The sequence below is a fragment of the Harpia harpyja genome, chromosome 16, assembly GCF_026419915.1.
Source record: "Harpia harpyja isolate bHarHar1 chromosome 16, bHarHar1 primary haplotype, whole genome shotgun sequence".
In the NCBI taxonomy this organism is placed as follows: Eukaryota; Metazoa; Chordata; class Aves; order Accipitriformes; family Accipitridae; genus Harpia; species Harpia harpyja.
Window position 1 is genome coordinate 14,976,525 of NC_068955.1, and position 21,891 is coordinate 14,998,415.

A 21,891-nucleotide genomic window follows, 5' to 3' on the forward strand; every position below is an offset into this window, starting at 1 on the left:
TGGCATTGGCATACTTCCAATCCTATAGCACTTTGCTAAAGTAAAGGATTTTAGGTGCTGATGTGGACTCAGGAGATCTGGATTCTGTTCCGTGCCACAGATTCAGGAAAGGTGTAGTGTCTGTATGCCTTATTCTCCAGCCTTTGAAATAATGCTCTTTCTTTCCTTTGCTTTTTTCTGTTTGGCTTTTCAGAGTGTGTATTCTCTTCTTTTATGGAGTCACTCAGACACACTCACACATACACACATAGATGGATGGATACAGATACACAGTATTTAGTGAGGATTGTGTAAACTGTACAGAGATAGTTAGAACCAGTACAACATTTGGAAATGTGTAAACCCCTCTTGTTGGCCTGTTTGGAAATAACGTGTACTGCTACTGTGCCATGTAATGTGCAAACAAAACATTGGCTTGCACAGAGATGGAGGCAGGTGCTGAATTATGCCCTTGTTTAATCAAAAATCTCCTAGTTGGGGGCTATCCTAAAAAAACCCCGCATAATACTGGAGGGAATAGGGTTGGCGGGTGACCAGCTGCAAATCCGAACTCAGAAATCCTAGCTGCAACATAACCACCTAGTACTTGTGGAATGATCCTTGCAGCATTTATTTCTTGCACTTGACCATGGGGAAATGCGTTTGTCGTCCTTCTCACTCCTGTCACATTGGGGGGTTGTCAGATCAGAATACATCGTCGCTGTGCTTCTCTGTGTCCCTTGACTTGTCATAGGCACAAATCTTTTTCAAATGTTCTCCCCTGTTCATTTCCATTATTATATCTAGTGCTTCTATGTGGCAAGCAAAAATGAATAACCTTGTAAATGCTCCCTGTCTTTCAATTTGTATTATTTTTCATACAACGTGTCAGTGCATTTTTGTTGAGTGTTTTTAATAAGATGAAGTTGATGAAAATAAATTGCTTTGCAGTTCCTGCTGTGGGTGACAGAAATGCTGGGTCTGTAATTTTCCAAAACTGTGCATTTGAAACCAGTGTGGAGGGTGTTCTGTATGCCTGTAACTGCAATCATCTTCATAAAATACCTCCCAGAAAAAGAAAGCAGCTAGCAGTTTGAATTTTGGGGGCAAGATGCACTGCTGTATCCAGCTGCTTTGGGCACAGTGAGAGAGGGAGCTGTCAAGGAGAATTTTAGGATTGATTCTGTGCCAGGCTTGGCTTTGCCATATCGGATAGTTAGCCAGATCTGTCTCTAGTATGAGAGGGAGAATGAATTATATAGCAAACCCTCTTACCAGAGTGTCTGTTAGCCAAGGGTTGGAAAACAAGGATTGGGACTTGAAAATGTGGACACCCCATTGCCCATGGCTACTGCATATGAACTGTCTTCTGAGCGGTTCAATGTCTTGCTCAAAAAATGTAATGCAGATAAACGATGATCTCCAAATTACCGAAGTGTACTCAGTAGACAGTCTGGTAACTACTCATCTCTTCTTGGAGAGAAGATAACCCACATATTCCAAATGTGATTTTCACATCAAGATTTTTCTCTTTTTTTAACTTATTTTAATGGAAAAAAGGTCAATATTACCATATTTCTTGTAACTGTTTCTATTTTGATAAAAATTGCAGAAAATACCATTTTAATTCCCTAAAGTTTATGATTTCATTTTGTTGTCCACTTTTTTGTGCTTTTGTACTACTTACTTAGCTAGCAAGACAATATCAATGTCCATCTCTTACTACATTCTCTGCTGCATTTCTGTGAGGCAGGAAAATGCTTTCTCCTTTTGCTGGCTGGGAGCTGACACATGGAAGTCACACAGGAGCTGATGATGGACGAGGAGCTCAGGTCCCACTTCTGCAACTTGAAGGCTAATGCCATTATCATTAAGCCAATTTTACTTTCCTCAGAACAACTTTTAGTCCTTATATTGTTCCATCTTTTTGGAAACATTGAAAACAGGAATAATTAAGCCCCCAAATTTATAATAATATTCTCCTCTTTCCATTTCAAATTTAGAAATTTCCTCTGAGATTATGCTGCTTGAGGTACAGAAAAGACAGTATGCTGGATTAATTATTTTCAGTGTCCACTCAAATTTGAAGAGTTGGATTAATACTGGTAATAAAACTAGCTTGCTGTAAACCAAAGCATGGAGAGAGAGGGATCATATTGCACATACAGTTCAGCCTGGTTTGCTGTGCTGTTGGGAGGAGAGGACAGAGAAGTACACTCAAAATTTGGAATAATATTTAATTCTTGTTTGCAAGTTCTTTGGTGATGTCTCTCAAACAAACTGCCACTGGTTTGAATGCACTGTTCACCCTTGCATTGTTGCTTTACAGAAACCACTTTCAGATCACGTGCCTTGCTGTGCAACCCTGAAACTCACTTCAAAGGAGTTAGGCAGTAAGAGAGGAGTACAGGTTTCTGTAAACCAGCTAACAGAGCCAAAGAACAAAAGTGATTTTTCAGTAAGAATAATAATAATTTGTTGTTTATACTTGTCATTTCAGATTCTGAATAAATAATCTCACTGCATAATTTCTTCATTCTGTATTAGAATAGTATATGCTGGGCAAACAAGTAAGGAGACAGTAGAGCACAAAATCACAATGGAGGTGGAAAAAGTCCACGGAGGTTTCAAGTAATCCTCTTGCCAATAGAAGTCTATTGCTTAGTCCATATTATATCTGGTTTATTTTTAAATGGTTCAGTTGATGGTGTTCCTGCCACTTCCCTGGGGAAACTATTTCATTCCCACTATTAGGCAACATTTCCAGAGATTTGTACTAAGTTTTCCTCTGCTTGGCTGCCTTTCATTACCCCTACTTACAACAACAAGGCGGTCTATCCGTGGCAAGTCCTTTCCTTCCAGAAGATTTCAGTCTTCTCTCTATGACTGCCAGGAGTGCTATGTGAGGTCTGGGGTTTCCTCTCTTGCTCCTAGGTCCCTGTTGTGCTGCATTTATTCACTCAGTGTCCCATTTTTCATGTTTGAGTTGCAAGGGAGGGCAGCTACTCCAGCAAATCACTGCTGTTCAGCAGCAAAAGCTGAAGCCGTTACGTAGGTTGTGCACATGTAGTTCTTTTCATCTTTTTCCATAATTTAAACTATTCACCTTTCTTTTTTTTTAGTTCCCTCTAGTTTGTTGACATCTGTCTGGTTCTCAAGTGTCCAAGACAGAACAGTATGTGAGTGCAGCTTTGCCACAGTTATAAAGGAACTGTCACCTTGGTTAAGGGATCTGAGGCTTCCTAGGACACAGTCTTACTCCACTGTAGCTTTAAGAGCTGCTGTGAAAGCTTATACCTGATTATTCTCTTGTTCCCCTCCCAGTCTTTTGAGTCGTTTTTGGCTTCTGGATTATCTCTCACTATTATATTGAACACTGAATCCAACAGTGGCATGTCTGAAGTTTGCAGAGCTCCTGTTAAAAATATTGATCACTCCTGATTTTAAAATTCTGATTCTCTGCCACTGTTCTTTCCAGAAGTGTTCTCCTTGACCGTGTGTAGACGTATTTGTATGTAACTGTGTGAGTGTGAGGTGGTTGGTATGATAATGTGCTTATAAAATCCTGGCTTTGTTATTTTCTAGGTATTTGGTGCTAGAACATGTGTCAGGTGGGGAGCTCTTCGACTATCTCGTAAAAAAGGGAAGATTGACACCAAAAGAAGCCAGGAAGTTCTTCCGACAAATCATCTCTGCTTTAGACTTCTGCCATAGTCATTCAATATGGTGAGTACAGCCATTTCCAACAGGAGTTACCTGTTATATAAAAGCACAGAATAAAGGGATCTTATTTCTTGATACTATTAGTTACTATTAAGTAACTGATGTTGTAAAGCTCTAAAAGCATTGGGTAAAGTGCTGATGTAATTTTTAATTCTTGGCTGTCTGTGGGTGAGTGCACCAGTCACAGATAGACTTTTCATGGAGAAGATTGTCCATCATTTCTCACTGGAGGAGAAGTCACTCACAGGGAATGCTTTAACCAGGAAAACCAAAACCACCAAGGAAAAGCAGTTTAATTTCCGTCATTCTTGGGGCACTTGCTAATAACTGAGAATTACATACACTGTATCAAAATGTATCCCTGAAGAAACTTGGGACAATTACGAATACAGCAAAGTCATTTTATGGCCTCCTTAAGTTTTTGGAAACCTGCTGACTTTTGGCAGCCTTCACTGAGTCCCTTCTGGGCATTTGAGTCACTGTTGCCTTTAATTTCCCTTCCAGTAGGGAAGAATTTCCTTGATCTGACTGCTGTTGATACTCACTAACTCCATCATATGATTTAACCATCAAGTGTGGTTTAACCTGTGCTTTCAGGTGGTGTTTTAAATTGGACCAGTTTCTCCTTCATCTTCAGCAAGTTTAAGTAATTTAAATTCTACTGAAATCAAGTTGTTATAATCAGTCTGAGCACAGAGTTTCTGTATAGCTGCTGACCCATAACTGCCTGCTTATTTCTCAGAAATCCAGCTCCTCACACTTAGATTGGCTGGGGGAGACCATTTACATTATGTCTGCATGGCAGCTTCTCCAAAGCCACAGACAGCCATAGATCCCCCCCTCCAGGAGGCCGAGGGCCACTGATAGATACTGCAGTGGTTGGATTTGCATTAACATTGTGTAGTTACTTCTCAGTAACTGTACAGTGATTTTCTGTACCCCCAGTTTTGTGCTGAGAACTCGCAAACCAGATGTCCACAGCATAAATGGCCACAGCAAAAACAGATGCCTAAATATTTAGCTTGCTCTTCTAGCCCCCTCCCTGTACATCTCTGACTCATTTCAACATGGAATATTAATCTGAAAGAGAACGTATTTCTAATAAATGGAAAGGGAAATAAGAGCCTTTCTTGAGGATATATTAAGAAGCAGAAGAGGCAGTTCAGAGGTGGTGTATCTGGGTGAGAAGGTCCTGAGGACAAGGCCTGCCTAGCCCAGGCAGGGTTACAATAGTCAGAGAAATTCCCATAGGAGCCAAGAACAGGTTGCGTGCCCTAACTAGAGGATCTAAGTTTTCTCTGTTGGCAGAGACCTCTGACAAGTTTTATTCTGTGAATTCCACAATTTTTCCTCCCTGCTAATCAACTGGATTGAGTGATCATGACCTTCTTATAATTAGCATAATCCATGGTAGGTTGTACAGCTGTCATTTTTTATGTACACTGGGCAGTGTAACCACTGGTGGATTGCATACATACATGTTTCTGTTCCCTACTTGGCTTAACACTTAGACACCCAATCCAAAAAGATTCAAAAATGTTTAAGTACAGCTGAAGAGAAATTAATTACTCTTCCAAATGGATATTCCAGAGAAACATGAATCTCTGTTGGGATAGAAGTTTCCATGAAAGCATGCATATATACACATACATACTAGTCCTTTGGGCTTGTGATGGATATCTCTTGATATGGCAGACTTTAATAAACTAAGTGAGGATTGTGGTAAGGCTGTCAGACAGACAAGAACCTCTGCAGGTTTAACGAAATGTGGAATTTCCAAGGCAGAGTGCATGTCTCTCTTGAGGAATCCATTTTCCTCTGTTAAACGTACTGGATTGTGGGCAGTAGTCTTCTTTAGAAGTAAATCCCCTGTCTCCTTGCCAACTCCCACTCGACTAGCATCTAGTGCCGTGTTAGTTAGCAGTAATTCATAAGCTCTCCCTCTCTCCAGGTCACTCTGAGACTTGTGTGGTCTGTGTTATATTAGACTCTGTGTTGTATTCTGGACACTTATCATTAAACCCTTTTTGAAAATCAGAGCATGCATATATATATGTGTGTGCGTGTGTGTGAGTGTAAAAGTTAATGTGCTTTCCTAAGCAATGAAGCCTGACCTTGTCCTGTTGTGGGGCAGTGAAATGACAAATCATCTCATCAGCCAGGTTATCCAGTTATGACCACGTTGAAAAATGAAGGCTTCTGCTTTGGTTAATGACTAAATGTGGGTGCCTCTAACCTACTGGCAGAATAGATTGATAGCCTGGTATCCCCAGCCCCGTATCATTGTCCCATCTTCTGCCTGTACCTCCCAAAACACTGTGAAATATCTGTGGCTTACTTTCACAGCAGTACGTAACCACATTCAGCTTTCACTGCTCAAAATGTATTGATGCACCAGGATTCCCAGATCAAAGAATCAGAAAGGATTCCCCAATCCTCCTGTCAGTAAAAGGCTTCTACTGCTACTGTGTGGAGAGATTGCCTGTCTGAGAGGTGTTTTCAAACAAGCAGCTCAGACAAGGAAGCAGAGTAGGCTTGGAGCTTGAGTCTGTTTGTGTGTTGTTTTAAAAAAGTAGGAGCTTTCCGTTCCTGTTTTATTTAATGGGAACAGCGGGGGAATATTTGAAGTACCTCATTCCGAGGTACAGTCACTTACGGGGTTTTGTGGTACAGGTTGGCCATGGGGGAAAGCTTACAGGTAACCCACTGTAGGGTTCTCTACGGACTTTTCTGTGTACGTAGCGCTGTGCTGTGCTAGGGACCCACAGGCAACCATGGGTGCAGACAGACAGCACCATGCAGAGGCATTACGTGGGATCCTGCAAACAGTGCATCTGTGTTGCCCTGCTGCTTTGCCTGAGCTGCCAAGCCGAGCGGTTAGCTCAGTGATGCAGCATTCTTGCTTCTGCTTCCAGCTCTTCCTCTGTGCTAGCTCTGAGGGCTCTGCACCATGCTGCAGTGCCCAGAGCAGACACGCTCAGCAGTGGTGCAAGAAATGGCAGAGGAACCTGGGGTTCCTTGGACATCAGTGTAAGACTATCCTAGCCTAGAAAGTTTTCTTTGGACATAACTGATGTTTTTCTCCTAAGCTGCCATTCACCTAATGGTGGGTGTCTGCTCTCCGAAATTCAGGGCCTTTCAGATGTCTCAGCTGGGTGCCCCAAATCAATAGTCCCTTTTGAATATCCTGCCTCCATACTGTGGCAGAGCTGTCAGCTAATTCAGTGCCGACTATGTCTTCTGTCAGAAGCAGCGCAGGAGCACGTATCAGGGTAGGTCACAAATCCTTGCTTTCCTCAGGAAGTGTCTTTTTTATCTCCAGCAAGGGAATGCTGCATCGCCAACAGAGGGTGGGAGCTGGGTGAGGAGAGCTGGCGGGAGCCTCATTGGCTGCGTGTGACATCACCAGCAAGAGCTGGGATTGGCGGCGTGCGTATTTTGTGTGTGTTGGGTTTTTGCTTTGGTCAAGCTCATATTTGGTGTCAGTATCTCACAAGCTGACAAATAAAAATATGATTACAGAAAATGCCCCGTGGCAAACCTTATTATGGCTTCAGAGATAACAGATAATGCCAATTACTGCACAGGGCAGTGGTGACATTGAGAGGAAATCCCCTGCGGTAATGAACAGCAAGATGATTATTTCATTTTATTTTTATTTTGGTTGGGTTTCATTTTGTGTTTTTTTTACCGAGCATGCACGAGAGGGGTTAAGGCGGGTTCTTTATGAATATTGATAAATGACAATTATGAGGGCCCTTTCTCCTTTCATTGCCTGGGGCTGTGCTTGCTTGAGTACGCACAAGGCTCTTGCTGAAGTGTGTCTGTGTATGCATGCGTAGGCATGGGGGGGTGTGACTTAGAGTGCTGAGGCAATGAATAAGAGCTTTGTTTGACTTTGCCTTGTGTTCTTGCCATCAGTGCAGGAGGGGGAAAGGCTCCTCATAAAATAACGCTTCAAGATTTCACAGCAGTAGTGCCAAAATCTCTGGTATATTCCTGCAGGCAGGAGCTGCAGAGCACTGTCAGTAAAGGAAGCACGCTTTTAGGGAGAAATCTGGGGTGTCTTTGAGACACAGAGAAAGCCGAAGAATGCCAGGTGCCATGTTCTGTCAGGTAGTGCCACCCTCCTCATGACCCCTGCTCTGCCTTGCTTCATTTATTAGGAGCATGCTGTGGTGTTCTGCAGGGATGGTCTGTCGAACACTTAAGACTGCAGCAGCTGGACACTTTGAAATCATGACTCAAGGCTTCCAAATGTGAAACTGGTCTAGAAATTGTGGAACTTAATAAGCTTGGTTTCTGGTTGGTTTTTTTTCTGGTCCTTGAGTCTTTAGGTTTTCAAGTTTTCTTTCAGACCATCAGAAGTGAGAAAGGTGCCTTTCTCCCTTGTTGAGAGCTAAGATTCACCAATCATAGCCTGAATCCAGGAGTTTCAGATCTGTGATTGAGACTCGCTCTAAAACAGTGAGGAATTTTCCCTTGTACAGGGAACCAGAGAAAACCCATCAAGTACAGCAGCTGCAATGCCAAAGGCAAAGTTATGAGCTCAGCTAAAGTCAGACAACATGTATTTTTGTAAGTTTACTTCTTTATATAAGCCACTGGAAACTCAAAAATGGCATAGTCTTATTGTAAGCATAACCAGGTAATGTCCCCTGGCAAGTACAGCAGTGGTGATCAGGCCTGACAGTCTGTTCTGGCTTTGAAATACATGGAATATATGTTTTGAGGCGAGGCTGGTAGGGAGAAGCAATATGTTTTAATAGATCAATGGAAATAATTGTTAAAAAGCAAGCAAGGGTTTATGCATACAAACCCTTCTGCTGGTCTCCTAATATGTTTATAGATGTTGTCCTTTTTCCTAGCTATAACTAAATTTACTTGTTCTGCAGAATTCTGTGAAAACTTACTAAATTTGAGCATAGCAACCATGGCTCTAAACAAAGATTCTTCTGTAGGTAGATAAAAGTTACATGTTCGGATCTGATTTGCAGAAGCAAGATAAAATAAGATGAAAGGTTTTTTCTGCTCATGAAAATGAAAAATATTGCTTCTCATACTATTAATTATTACTGATAAATTATTTCCATCACATCAGGCACTTTTAAGAGGCATACTGCAGAACAATTATTCTGTGGTCTGGCCCTTCTGGGAGTTTGGGGTCAGTAAGAAAAGCATTTGCAAAGTAGCCAAGAATTTGATTAGTACAAATGACCTGCAACTACTCCAATTAGGAGGTTTCTTGGGTTAGAAATCTGTGACCTACAATGAGTTGTCATAGAAACTGACATGAACGTTTCAGCTCAAAAATCACTTTAAAATAATGGGTTAGTTCATCATCTTGTGCCAGGCGAATCCAAGATGTGGAGTCTGTCCCTAAACCAAAAACCTTCCACCAACCCTGGGTGAGAGGGAGAGAGTGTTTTACTTCTCTTTTTTCTGTATGCTACAATTGCCTGCAGTACAGATACGGGGATATTCCCAGAGCAGGAGGATGGACTAGGAAAGCAATGGAGGGAGCTAGAGGAGCTGTCTGAATAGCATCTGTGGCAGCGGCCAGAAAGCAAGCATGGCCAGCGTGTAAGTGGGAAGCTGGAACATGTTAACACATATGTATGCCTTTATTTTCTGTGCAAAACCTCCAAGAATTGTGCCCTTTTCCATGGGACAATTTTTTCAGACTTCTCTCTGTATCCGTCTTGTGCTGCAAGGGAATTGTAAAGCCTTTGTTGTAATCTGTAAAAGAGGGACATTGCAGAGAGTCTGACAGTGTATGCTCCCCCTGTCATGGCTTGTTTAATGGCTCCCTTTCACTCACACACTCTCCCTTCAAAAGCCTGCTGTATGCAGGCTGCTGGTGCTAACTTCTTGCTCTGTTGTCTTGGTTGAGGAGCTCTGGGAGTCTGTGACCACCCTAGATCAGGATTACACTGACTTCTTCTGCAGTGCTGCATTTCTCTTTCATATTCTTTCTCAGCATATGCAGGGCTCAATAGGAGAGTTTGCCGTGTTTGTCAATAAAGAAGCTGCTTTCTTTTCTGATTTCCCAGCCATGTGATAAAGCCCCTACAGCTTTAGAGCCTTTAGAACAACAAAAGGGTAATGAGTCCTCTGTTCACCTGCAGAGAGAGGAGTTGATGCGGTCATATAAGACATGGAGAGCCAGAGAGATCAGCTGGAATGGGACCAAATTAAATGCATTTACTCTGCAATGTTCCATTAATGCCAAGTAATTACCACATACAGTGGGATTTTTGTTTTGTTTTGTTTTGTTTCATTTTGGCACAAGAGAATTCTTTCCAAATATGAATGCATGAGGCTGTCCGGGCTGCTGGGCTCTTAGGTAAATTATAACAAGCCTTCCCTATTCCCATATGTTCCTCTGCCTTCCTTCTGGCATTTGAAAAGCTGGCAATGCGAAGATGGGAAATGCAAATGCAGAGAGGAAATCTCATTCCCAGTGGCAGTGGTGCTGGTTCTGCCACTCTGGTGCAGACTCCTGGCCTGACTTCTATCCCCCGGATGCTGCCTCGGCAAATTCAAAGTGGTCCAAAGATGGATAGCAGAGAAATGTTTCAGCTAGAAGAAAATTTTCATTGTGGCATAAAATTCTCTTGTGGTTGAATGTGCAAGCACTGCCTGATCCCACGGGCACCCTGGTGTCTGAGAAGAGTGCCGCCACAATACAAAAAAATACTCAGGCTGCCATGAAATTCCTATGCTAACCATCTATACTGGGCACTAGGGACTATGTTGAAAGAGGGATGGAGAAGGGTCAGAGAGATGCAAAACTGCCGTATGACAGTTCTTATATTTTAGGGCCCAGACAGCAAAGAATGTAACTATTCTCACCAGAGTCCACACTCTCCTCTCTGCTCAGTGGGCTATAGTGAAGAGCTGATCATTTTTCTTGGTTTTATTTTGGTGAGTGTCTGGAGAGAAAAAAAAAAAAAAAGCTTTAAGGTCTGTTGCCACTCCAGATTTCCTTTCACACATACTATCCCAGTCCTGTGAATCCCCAGGTCCCAACTTAAGGCTTTCAAAATGCTCTCTGGGAGGTGGGTCAGGACCTCTGCCTGAAGACCACCATCAGCCCATGTAGGCTGATCATTCATGGAAAAGCATTGCACTGCACAGTGAGGTGAAGCCTACTCCACGTTTGAAATGTGGATGGTGGCACCCCCTTTTTCCTCTCTCTCTTGCAGTGGCTCTCCAAAAAAACCCTGAATATGTTTGCCACTTTATAGGAATCTCATTTTTCCACTTGATCCTCCCTAACAACCCAGGCCTAAAATTGTCTGTGTTGTGGATCCCAGCTGATGGGAAGACAGGATGAAATGGGAAGGAGACTCCTTTCCACGAGTGAATACTGTACTCATTTTCAAATGTGTTGTCCCTTCCCTTTCACCACCTCTCAGTGGTCTGGGAGTGGAGCTGGTTCAAGGTTCACATACGTTCTGCTCCAGCCAGGGCCTGTGGCAGGTCTGCTAAGCCTGGTAGCTTTGAGGCATGGAAGGGGAGCATGTTTGCATTTCCTTTAGCTGCACCATTTTCCTGAAATAATATAAGATGTTTTGTAGCGAGCATGTATCCAGGCTGGAGAAACACTTGTGGATGTCCTGTGCTTAGGTCATGCTCTGCCTTGATCATTCCTTCAAGTTCTCTTTCTTCTCTCTAAAAAAAATAAAATATTTTAGGATAAGCAAAGAATTTCAATTTTTAGGTACAAAAGGCATACGTCAGCAGTATGCCTGCTATAAACTGAACATGTATGAATGGTATCAGCCATTACACAAACAGTGTAACAGGCATGGGCAGCAGCGCCCTCAGCTTCTACACCACGTATCTGTTCAGCAGTCAGCCAGCAGCAGTCGCTAAGACTGAAAAACAACCATAGCCACTGAAAAACCATGCACAGTAGGAGAACACGCACACAACTTGAGCTGTGGGGAGATTTCTTGTTTTGTAGCATCAAACAAGCACCTCTTACTTTACAGGGAGCTGTTACTTGCCACTGAGCCCTAGTCCTCAGACAGGAGAACTTCAGTGCGTCTCCCCACTCAGATGAGGTCTTCCCAGCACCCTGTTAATGAAACCAGTTGTAAGATGAGAACTGTCCAGGATGTTGCTGGAGGAAAGATTAAATCACACACTACTGTCTCATTAGTGTCCAGCTTTCCCAGCTTCCCTGAGGACTGTGGGCTCTTTACTCCATTTCACTTCTGGGGCTGGAGCATGTTCAGATTTGGCAGATGTTGATGATCTTGCCTTTGTCCAGGACTGCTGTCCTTGATGATTGCGTTCAGGGTTTCTTTTCCTGGCCGTTAACTGGTCATTCACTGCCTCTGGAACATTTGCTTGTCACTCATCTCCTGCTTTTTTGTCAAGTAGGTATGACTGTCTTGATAGTTATTTTATGGCTAATAAGTCTTCTGTCTCCAGTTACCTCGAAACTTTGATTTATATGAGAAAGATAGATTTGATAAAGCACCTTTTCCTTTGTCAGATGAAAATATGCACAAATCTGAATCATGCTGCTCCATTATCTACCGGATTGTTTGCCCATGGTTAACAAGGCCACTTTAACACACAGCGTTCATCATGTTTATACAAGATTGGAGACCAAATTCTATGCTCTTTAAAAAGTGAGGGGCAAGGAATCATAGGACTCAGTGATAAGGTGAATGACCAGTACCTGCTTTGTGCGCTATTTTGCTGGAAGTCTCCTTTGGAAGTATCTGTTACACTCCCCAGGTGTCCTATTACAGTGCGCTCTGGTTTTGCATAGAATTGACCTGCATTATTTACAAGTTGTCTCTAATTGATCATTTCAGACTTCAGATCAGAGATCATTTCCAGGACATTGTCATGCCTCTCATGTTTCTTTGAGAGGGTAGAGACTGTCCTCCTTTACAGTGGTATAGAGGTAGGATTACAGTTGCATGCATGAGGATTGCTAGAGGAATGTCTTAAAAAGTGACGAGGAAATGGCATGAAGATAAGGCTGCTTTCCATTATGGGTGTCACAGGACTAGACTATCCCAACGCTGGTTCTTTTGCTGAGTTCAGTTTCTGGTCGGGGTAAGCTGTTTTAGTGAACCATTGTTGCAAATGACTGTTGTTCGCCAGACACTCGCATGTGTTGTCGGCTGGCCATTTCCCACAGGTTTGTGCTCTGACCGGCCACCAAAGCTGGCCGTTCTGCCTGCAAGGTTTGAGTGCTTGTATTTGGACCTTTTATTAGCAAGACATCAAAGACTCATTTTGCCTACTTACAAGCAAAAACAAGAAAAGAGCTGCTTCTTTTGTCTTCCTAAAGTGCTTCTCTCATCTTTGTGACTGTTAAAGAGTTGCAAATAAAAAGAAAAAAAGGGGAACCCATGACAAATTTTGTGCAAGGTTTTTGTCTTTGGATATAAAATCAGGTAAATGTGATAGTTGCACAAAAGCACTTCAGTACTAAGAAGCAGACGTGGGTGCACAGTGGTGTTGGCTGTGGGTAATGGAGATTAATAAATTAGTCAATATATGATACCTTTGATTTAAAGCAGGAGTTGCCATCCTGAAGATCATGGCTGTCTGGCTCTTCCCATGTTGCCAAATAATAGGAGAATCTAGCTTTGATGAAAGGGAGGGAGTCCTCTCTCTTCCTTCCCACTGCTGGCATCCTCAGTTACAGGCAGTGCTGAGTTGAAGGTATTTCTCCATCAGAGCTAATTACCCCAAATTATTTCAAAGCCATATGTCTATGTGAACAACTCCTAATGGGAGCTTTTTGCAGTAGCATTTACACCAAGGATTTTTTTTTCTCTAGATATCACTCATTTTGTTTCCTGTTGTTGACAGAATATATCGATGGTGTTGCCTCCTACCTTAAGGAGCTGGCATACGATGGAGTATATCAGCCCTGAATCCAAGCTGAAATTCTCCTCCTACCTATTTATCTCAGTCTCTCCCTCAGATTGTGCTGGTATCACTGGAAGTTGAAGATGTTCATTTCCTGTCAGGGCACTGCGGGTTCAAGCCTTGCATTCATCAGGAGTGGGCATTTGGAATACGGTCTAGAGTATTGCAAAGATTGGATCTTGGATATGTGTGTTCTCCTGCCTGGGACAGGAAAAAAAATGAAATCAATTAAAATATAATAGGTTCGATGCTATGCTGGCTAAAGAGCAAGTTTTGGAGTGGGAAAGCTGTCGTGGATAATTTAACTCACATTTTGATCCTCTCTTTACAGCCACAGGGACTTAAAACCAGAAAACCTACTGCTGGATGAAAAGAACAACATTCGGATAGCAGACTTTGGGATGGCATCGCTGCAGGTTGGGGACAGCTTGTTAGAAACCAGTTGTGGGTGAGTGTCTCAGAACATGTTGCAAAAATCAGTGATAGATTCCAGACATAAAAAACGTCTATAGTAAGGATTTCAATAGAGACCTGCAGACTTACACTGTGCATTGTTATTTCTCAGCAAGGTAATAAATTGATATGATGCACATAGTGTATAAGATAGCTAAAAGAAGGGTTTTTGAATGCTTTACAGTGAAAAGCAGGTCTCTACAGGTGTCACATAGGGATTTAAAAATCAAGGCTTTCAGATTTGGATTCATCTGCATACGCTGGTGTGTTTGCTTTCACTGGCCATATAATTTTTGAGAACTGAAAGCAGTAGTGTTGGCTGGTTTAGGAAGAGGCTTTAAAAATATTAGGGGGTGAAAAAAAAATGAATCCAGGGGTTTTGAAATGGAATTTGCATGTCCTGATTAGGCTGCCTTCTTGCAGCTCTTCCTGTTCATGCTCCACACCGCTTCATTTTGGCTCACATGCAGGATTGACAGGGAGGCAGCAGGGTCCTTTGCAATTACAAGCAGGGCATGAATGCAGATACAAAGGAGACTGCTTGGAGGAATATTGCAGGGGCAATCTAAAAACATTTCCATGGCAATTCAATTGCCAGCAAGAGCTTTCTAAGAATTTCCAAGGGAGCCAGCAATAAGCCCAACAGCTGAGCAAAGCCCGGGTGCCTGGCAGGGGACAGGACGTGCTCTCTGGGGCAATGCCCTCTCATCACCATTGCCTCTAGGGACACCACTGCACCATGCACCGCTTCACCCCCGACCCCAGCTATGGCTTGGTGCTCTGTTGACTGGGGGGGGCTGCCACAGTGAGCTGTGGCAAGGGCAGCAGCTGCATCAAGCTGCTTCAGGCTGGGCCCGCTATGCCAGCTTTTACCTGTGTCTGAATTTTTATAACAGCAAACTCAGAAACTGGAGTTGCAGGCAGTACCAGCGGATTTCCACCTCCTCCCATACAGACCTACTCTTCCTGGCCTTTGGTAGTGTGAATCTGATAACTCCAGCCCAGCCCTGTCCTCAGCTGATTAGAGTCCATGCTTTTTCAGTCTGTGCTCTGAGCCAAGGTAGTTCAGGGTAGACGTGGAGCCATTGTGGTTCCCTGTACCGCCCAGCCACTGCCTCTCAGTCCTGAGCTGTATGGCTCTGCTTTCCAAGTCATGAATAATGGATAGCAAAATTATTTGAAGTTCATGATGTGATTGAATGCTCGCTGATGAGTACACTGAGACCCACATGTTCCTTCCTGTCCACGTCAAGTCAAGATTTGACCTCTTAGCAGCACAGATGAAAAGCAAGGAGCTATGAGTTTGCGCATCTGTTGCTTTCAGCTGCTTTCAAACCTCCCCTCTAGATGAGGAAATAAAGTCCTCCCTGCAGTTAACCACAAAGCCTCTATACTCTTTAGATAAAATTTTCCCCCTTCCTTCCATGAAAAAAACAAGAGGAAGTATAAAAGCCAACCCAGTCTCACATTGCCCTGTAGGATTTTTCAAACTCCTCAGGAACCTCTCGGTAGGGTTCCAGTCCTTGTTAGCACCAGGGTCTGTCATCCAGGTCTAGAGTCTCAAAGGGAGACTTCCTTTCCATAAACTGTGCTGGAATTCAAACCTCCATGCTTCAAGCAGAGCCAGCCCCCACATTGCGGCCTTAAAACGTGCTAATAAAGAAATCAATGGAACGGAAGAGATGTGCCTGTAATAAACAGAACACAGCAGCAATGCTATGATCTCCTGCCTTGCAGATGCATTTTAAGTGTGGTGCCAATCACTAGGCCTCCGTGTGAGCTATTACACCACTTCATTAATTCTCCTGGCATGGAGCCCAGCATGGCTGATACTGGTGTCTTGTGATCTCTCTGGTTTGGGGGGTGAAGGGAGGAAGGAAGGAAGGAATATATAACAATATGCCACACTGTTCACAAAGAAAGGCAATCCAGTTATGACTCCCTTTCCCTTGGAGCACACAGAGTAACCTCAGAGCTTTTCAAGGCAACAGTTTTACCTACCCTTGTAGCTGGTACTTTCAGCCAGCATGAAAAGGAACAAAACAGAGTGAATCGTGGCTGAGGTACTGAGCTTTAATAAGATGCTCTTCCATGCACCCAGAAGTTAATTTCCAGAATGGTTTTACCTGTGCTGTGAACACTGATAATGAGATGAAACTGTAACATTTCCATTGACAGTCACGTAAGGAGTCTCCAGGTATTTCTGTCAGTCAGAGTGGGAGGATCAGATGGGGTTGAGCTGTGTGATGCAGCTAACTTTGTCAGTACAGCAGAGCGGTTAGCGTGCAGTCAAAAATTCTTTGCTGTCACAAGTGACTTGCTAAGTTTAGTCCAAACTTTGGGTAGGCTTTAGGTCACCACAGAGCCTTGACTGGCCTCCTGAAGATAATCACGTAGTCTAAAGTATGCTGTATTGCCTACCTCAGAGTCAGTGTTTTCTGAGAGCTACTCCTTAGATCTGCACAGTTTTCTGTAGCACTGATGGCTACCTGGAGAAAACAATAGAAGTTCAATCCGGTTGTGTCTGTGTAGGAGAGGGAGGTAAGGATGGACTTGCTGTTTCATTGACATAATTTGTCACTGACAGACTGCCCATTGGGTCTTGATTGTAATGAATCTCCATTACTGGAAATGTCTATTGCGCAAATCTTGCATATACAAAGCACAGAAGAATAAGCCATAATTTTAAACATGTGTCTTTAGACCCTTGAAGGGAAGAGGAGCTGTGTGTAGGGTTTGCAGAAATAACTCAACTTACTGCAGAAGTTGCACAGCAAGGCAGCCTCATGGAGAGATGGTCCTTGAAATGCCAAAGTAACGCAGTGAGTCTCTGCATTCCTCCAGGAGCGGGGGACATCTGTGAGCAAACAGCAAAGGAAGGAAGCGGAAGATGCGGTAGGATGCTGCTTCTATTATTTTAGATCTCTTCAGCTCTTACTCCTCTTTACCGATCCAGGCAATGGCATGCAGAGACACTCCCCTGTCTCTTTTCACAGCGATTCCTCCCAGCACACTGCCTTGCAGTGTTTCAGAATGGTAGATACTGTCCAATCCATCCTGAATTGTCACTAGGCAAGAAGAGTGAGTGCCTTATGGTTAAACCTCAGGACTGAGACCCGGGTGATCTGAGCTTGGCTTCTGCCTCTACTGAAGGCATTCAGGGTGGTCTTGGACAAGACGCTTTACCTTTCTCTGCTTCAGTTCTCCCATCTTAGCAAGTCATTGCAGTGCGCAAGTTGCTCTGAACATAAATTGCAGTAATTTGTACAGGAGTCTTGGAAAAGTAGGAAGTGTTGGGGCATTCCCTGGACCTTGTTCCCTTTTCTTGAACTAAGAGGGCTTATGGCTAAAATGAAGGATTGAAAGAAGATACTGTTGAGTTACAATTCTTGGGAGTTTGTAAAGATCTTTCCTAATTCCCCATTGCTCCTCACAGAAACCTGGCAAAGTAAATTTTTGCCATCTCTTCACTTCTCTCCGTTTCACTCATCACAGCTTCAAATCACTGAGTCCTAGTGGGTGGAGATTCCTGCAAGCTGCCAGATGACTGAGAACCCACAGCAGTGCTAGTCTCTGTGCCGCCTGCCTCCAAATCTCTCTATCCCAACCAAGAACTAGGACAGAGCTGACGTGTAAATGTAGCTCGCTCCAGCACTAGACCTGATCTCTGCAGAGGCAGTCGGTATGGAGACTGACACCACTGCTGACAGCCCCACAATTAACTGACTGTATGCAACAGTTCCCCCATATTGGTGTCTCCACAGGGAACCCCTAGCCTGATCCAGAAAGCTGTGTGCATGTGGGAAGAGTGATGCAGATCATGATTTTCTTGAGAGTGAGAAGAAAGCCTTGTGCCTGTCAGTGGCATAATGGAGGAAAACAGCAACTTCCAACCCCAGCACAGTCCATTTCTCTGCTCTCAGCTCTCCCTAGCAATTCCTAGCAACACTTTGCAGACCCACAGATTGCCTGGATCTATCAAAAAAAAAAAAAAGCACATAATCTCATTAAGGACTGATTACTGGCTCTTTTTGAGCTCAGGGTATTTATAACAACCAATGCACTGTGTGTTTGTTAGAAATGCTAGCAGACATCATCTAGTTCCTGATTCCCTTACATCTGTATTTGGTGTATCAGCACACCCGTGATGAGCAGATAATTCATGAGAGCGATACTCATTTGCAACACACTTCAGTGTCCAAGCACTGTTTCTGATTTTAATGACAAGACATGATGCTGCACATATTCTTTCCCCTTTATAATAAATGTGTGCATGTTGTCTAAAACATATGCAAGTGTCCTACATCCAGTTATTGTTAGGCTTGCAAATTTAGGCTCTTAAAATTGGAAATGCCAGAATTAGTACTTTTTACTCTATCTCATCAAGAGCTTCCATTCCCAGCACTCCGTTCCCATCTCCTTCCCTGATTTGCACTCTAGTCTTGCTGACTTCTCCCAGTCATTTCTGCTCCGTATTTGCCCCAAATCCCAGATCCTTTTCTCTTTTCCACTAGGTTCCAGCTCTAGTTTACCCTACCTGGTTGTCCCAGTCAGTTGCTGTCAGTCCTGGATCTATTTCCTGTTGGTTTTGCACTCACTTTGTATTAAAGTTTGGTACCTTGTGATAACCCCAGCCACAGCAGCTCATAGTATCAGTTTCAGGTAGAAAAATTGTTCTGTGAAGTGTTACCAATGCAAATAGAATTTTGATCCTGATGCTCTAGAGTGTTTCTGCTAGTAAATGCAGACTGCAGTTTTCTAGTGGCAGTTTGACTAAATTTTTCTAGAGAATGCAAACAAATAGTCAATTTTTCCCTTTGCAGTTGAGAATACTAGAAATTTTCCTTTTTTATGGGAAAAAATATTTAATTTAGATTAGACTTAGATGGTGGAAATGTTTTGGCCCATACACAACATGCATGCACACACAAGCATGAAACCAGTCTGAGGCAGATGACAAGCATGGAAAATTGTTGTTAAGTTGTTAAATTGATGGTAAGTCATGGGCAACTTAAAATGAGGATTATAAAGGGAAATACCAGACAACTTTATTAATAACCATTAATACCAGCCTCACCTATAATACATCCCAAGGTATGTTAAAAGAGCTTTAAGTCTGCAAAATCAAGCACTGAGAATTTAAGATGTGCTTAAAATGTTAAGATTGCCAGTATAGCATTAACTTAGCCCATGCACATTAGGATATGGCCATTAATTACAAGCTTGTACGGTTTTTTTCCAACAAATCTTTGCCTCATTTGGTGTTTGGGTGGTGTGGTTTTTTGAACAAACAGCTATTTAATGTTTGATTTTTCCTCATGATTCATTTTATGGATCCATTCATAATTTCTGCTCACTGCATTCAAGCCTTGCTATGAATACTAGGTATTATTTTCATCGTAGTATCTTAGGTTTACAAATATTAATTACACTGTTTTCATATTATGTTTGCCACATTGATCTGGTTATCTCCATTTATATGAGGACACGTGATTCTGCAAAATGAAACTCAAAATTATCAACCAGTTTTGAGTGTGCAGTTGGATACTCTGGGGCCTCATATCTCAGAATACTCAGTGCTTGATAACAGTCCTTTACTTGGAGAGCAGAGAGCCTACCGACTGCAGCTGCTGCTCCACGTGCTTATAAATACTGTAAATCAAACTTCGGATGTGTTGCACTGTGATTTTGGAAACTGGGGAACCTGCAACTCATAATTACCTGTGAACATCTCAGTTTAAGGCACCTGTTCATTTTCTTTCACAGAAGGATTCTGTGGCAGGGCTGGAGAGAGAATTTGATTCTCCAGTATGTCAATCAGCTGCCTCTATCACAAGCTTGTCCTCCATGACACTAAACTTCCCTCACATTGCTACAGACTTTCCAACTTCAGCCACAAGTAAGACAGAGGCATTGGGGACAGCAACAGATCCACCGCCCCACCTCAAGTTACCTGCAGAGTACAGTATAACCTCTTCAAGCTTTATTTTAGCAATTCTTAACTTTTGAAAGCTTAACTTTGCAACCTTTATGCCCTTTTAATACAGGGGTCTGTTTCATTTTTTAAATTAGGATCTCTTAAAGGTTCCAAGTCTTAGTAATTTGAACTGATATATTAATGAACTGATTTACAGATTCCCCAAAAATGTAATTCTGCTCAAGGAGTAAACAGCTGTAAGATGGCTGAGGGCTAGATGCTGAGTTTTCTCATATAAAGCTAAAGGACTGAGTTGAAGCTTTAATGGCAAAATAGCATTCAGCCTTAACTACAGCTACAGCCTTAATTACAGCCTTACCTACAGCTACTGCCTTCACTGCAGCCTTAACTACCCACTGCTACTGGAACCATTTCTTCAGTCTCTCCCTGTCTTATTTTTCTGTGTGATCTGTGGCTGTCGCTTTCTCCACTCAGAATGCTTTAATGTATGTTCTTCTCCTGAAGAATTCCCTTTATCTATTTTGCTACTCCTCTGGCTTTCCCCTTCATCTCAGCCCTTTGCTACCCAGCATGGGGGGAAAGCACAAGGCAGCCGTTGTGCTAGTGGGTAGCTTCTGTCTCTGAAAGCCAGCTTGGAGACTGTGATTAACAGGGTGGGGGAGAAGGGACTCTAGCATTCGAGCAACAGCAAAGACAGCTAGACGTGGGAGGACTTCTGTGCACCTGTACAACCTTCTGTATCAAGGTAACTTCATGCATAAGAAAAACAGAGGGAAGGAGACTTCTTGTTCCTCCCTCTCTGCAGAAACTCTGCCTCCAGCTGTGAGGCCTAAGGAATGGCACTCGAAGCTTTTCTTCTTCCCCAGATAGTACCATCTTAAGGCATGGGACCAAAGGACCCAGGCATGGACACGCATGTTTGATGGGACCTGGGAACTCATCAGGCAGTGTAACACAGGATTTGTCACACTGTGGAGTAGGATTACACAGCTTTCCCTGTGCTTCTTGGATCAACCAACAGCTTCTCTGGAAAAGCAGTTACTGTATATTCCCAGATAAACCATACATGGGCAGTCGATTTGTGTGTGCACAGTGCAGGTCTCTCTTACCTACATAATGAGACCTGTAGGTCACAGGCACATCGCATCTGCACTGATGATGTGGCCCTGGTTGTCTCAGATCTACTGTAGCTGTGCTGTATCTTGATGTGCCCAGATCAAGAAGTACTTTTCTAGTTTCTCAGATGAAGTTCAGTATAGATACATCAAGGAAATATACATTTCTTTCTGAATGCCTGACTTAACTGTCCAGGACTGTCCTGGATGTCACCATTGCACTCTGGCTTATCTCCTCCGGTTGAAATCCCATGTAAATGCTTTGCTAAGGTCCCCCAAGATCCATAAGATTACTGTGTCTTAGAGTCACAGCTGTGAATGACCATTCAGAGAGCCCCTCCTGCCCCAGACAAACTAGCCTGGGAAAATCCACGTCACCCTTGAAATAAACACTGCCAACATTGGTGCTTTTTTTGCAGCAGTACCCACAGGCAGCAACTGCTTCTTGATCTTGATGAGCGATATACTTATTTGTTATCAAGGGCAGATTGTGGCTTTTGCTGCACAGAGATGTAGCTGAATGATGAGGAGATGGCCTAGGGGAAGAGGCAGGCAATGGTTGCTCTTGACACACGTATATTGAATAATTAGTGATAAGAGCCAAAGAAATATTCATGACTCTGTAGAAAGATAAATAGATTTTTGATTAAATTTGAGTTTTCTCTTTAAAGCAGCTGAAGTTGCTCTGTGATTGGCAGCATGGAAATGAGTTTTCTATGGGTTCTGGCTGGCCGGAGGATCCCTTTTAGAGCTGTTAGCCAAGATAATGCTGCA

At 43.0% G+C, this 21,891-nt stretch overlaps 1 protein-coding gene across 14 annotated transcripts in view; it reads left to right on the plus strand.

The window, feature by feature from the left end:
- BRSK2 (BR serine/threonine kinase 2) overlaps window positions 1–21,891 on the plus strand; it is a 324,688-nt gene that overhangs the window by 227,714 nt on the left and 75,083 nt on the right. For all 14 annotated transcript variants that reach the window (XM_052811057.1, XM_052811058.1, XM_052811061.1 and 11 more), the window contains exons 4-5: window positions 3,565–3,705; window positions 13,943–14,059. In XM_052811057.1, coding sequence (XP_052667017.1) covers window positions 3,565–3,705; window positions 13,943–14,059 — 258 coding nt within the window. The remainder of the gene's footprint in view (window positions 1–3,564; window positions 3,706–13,942; window positions 14,060–21,891) is intronic.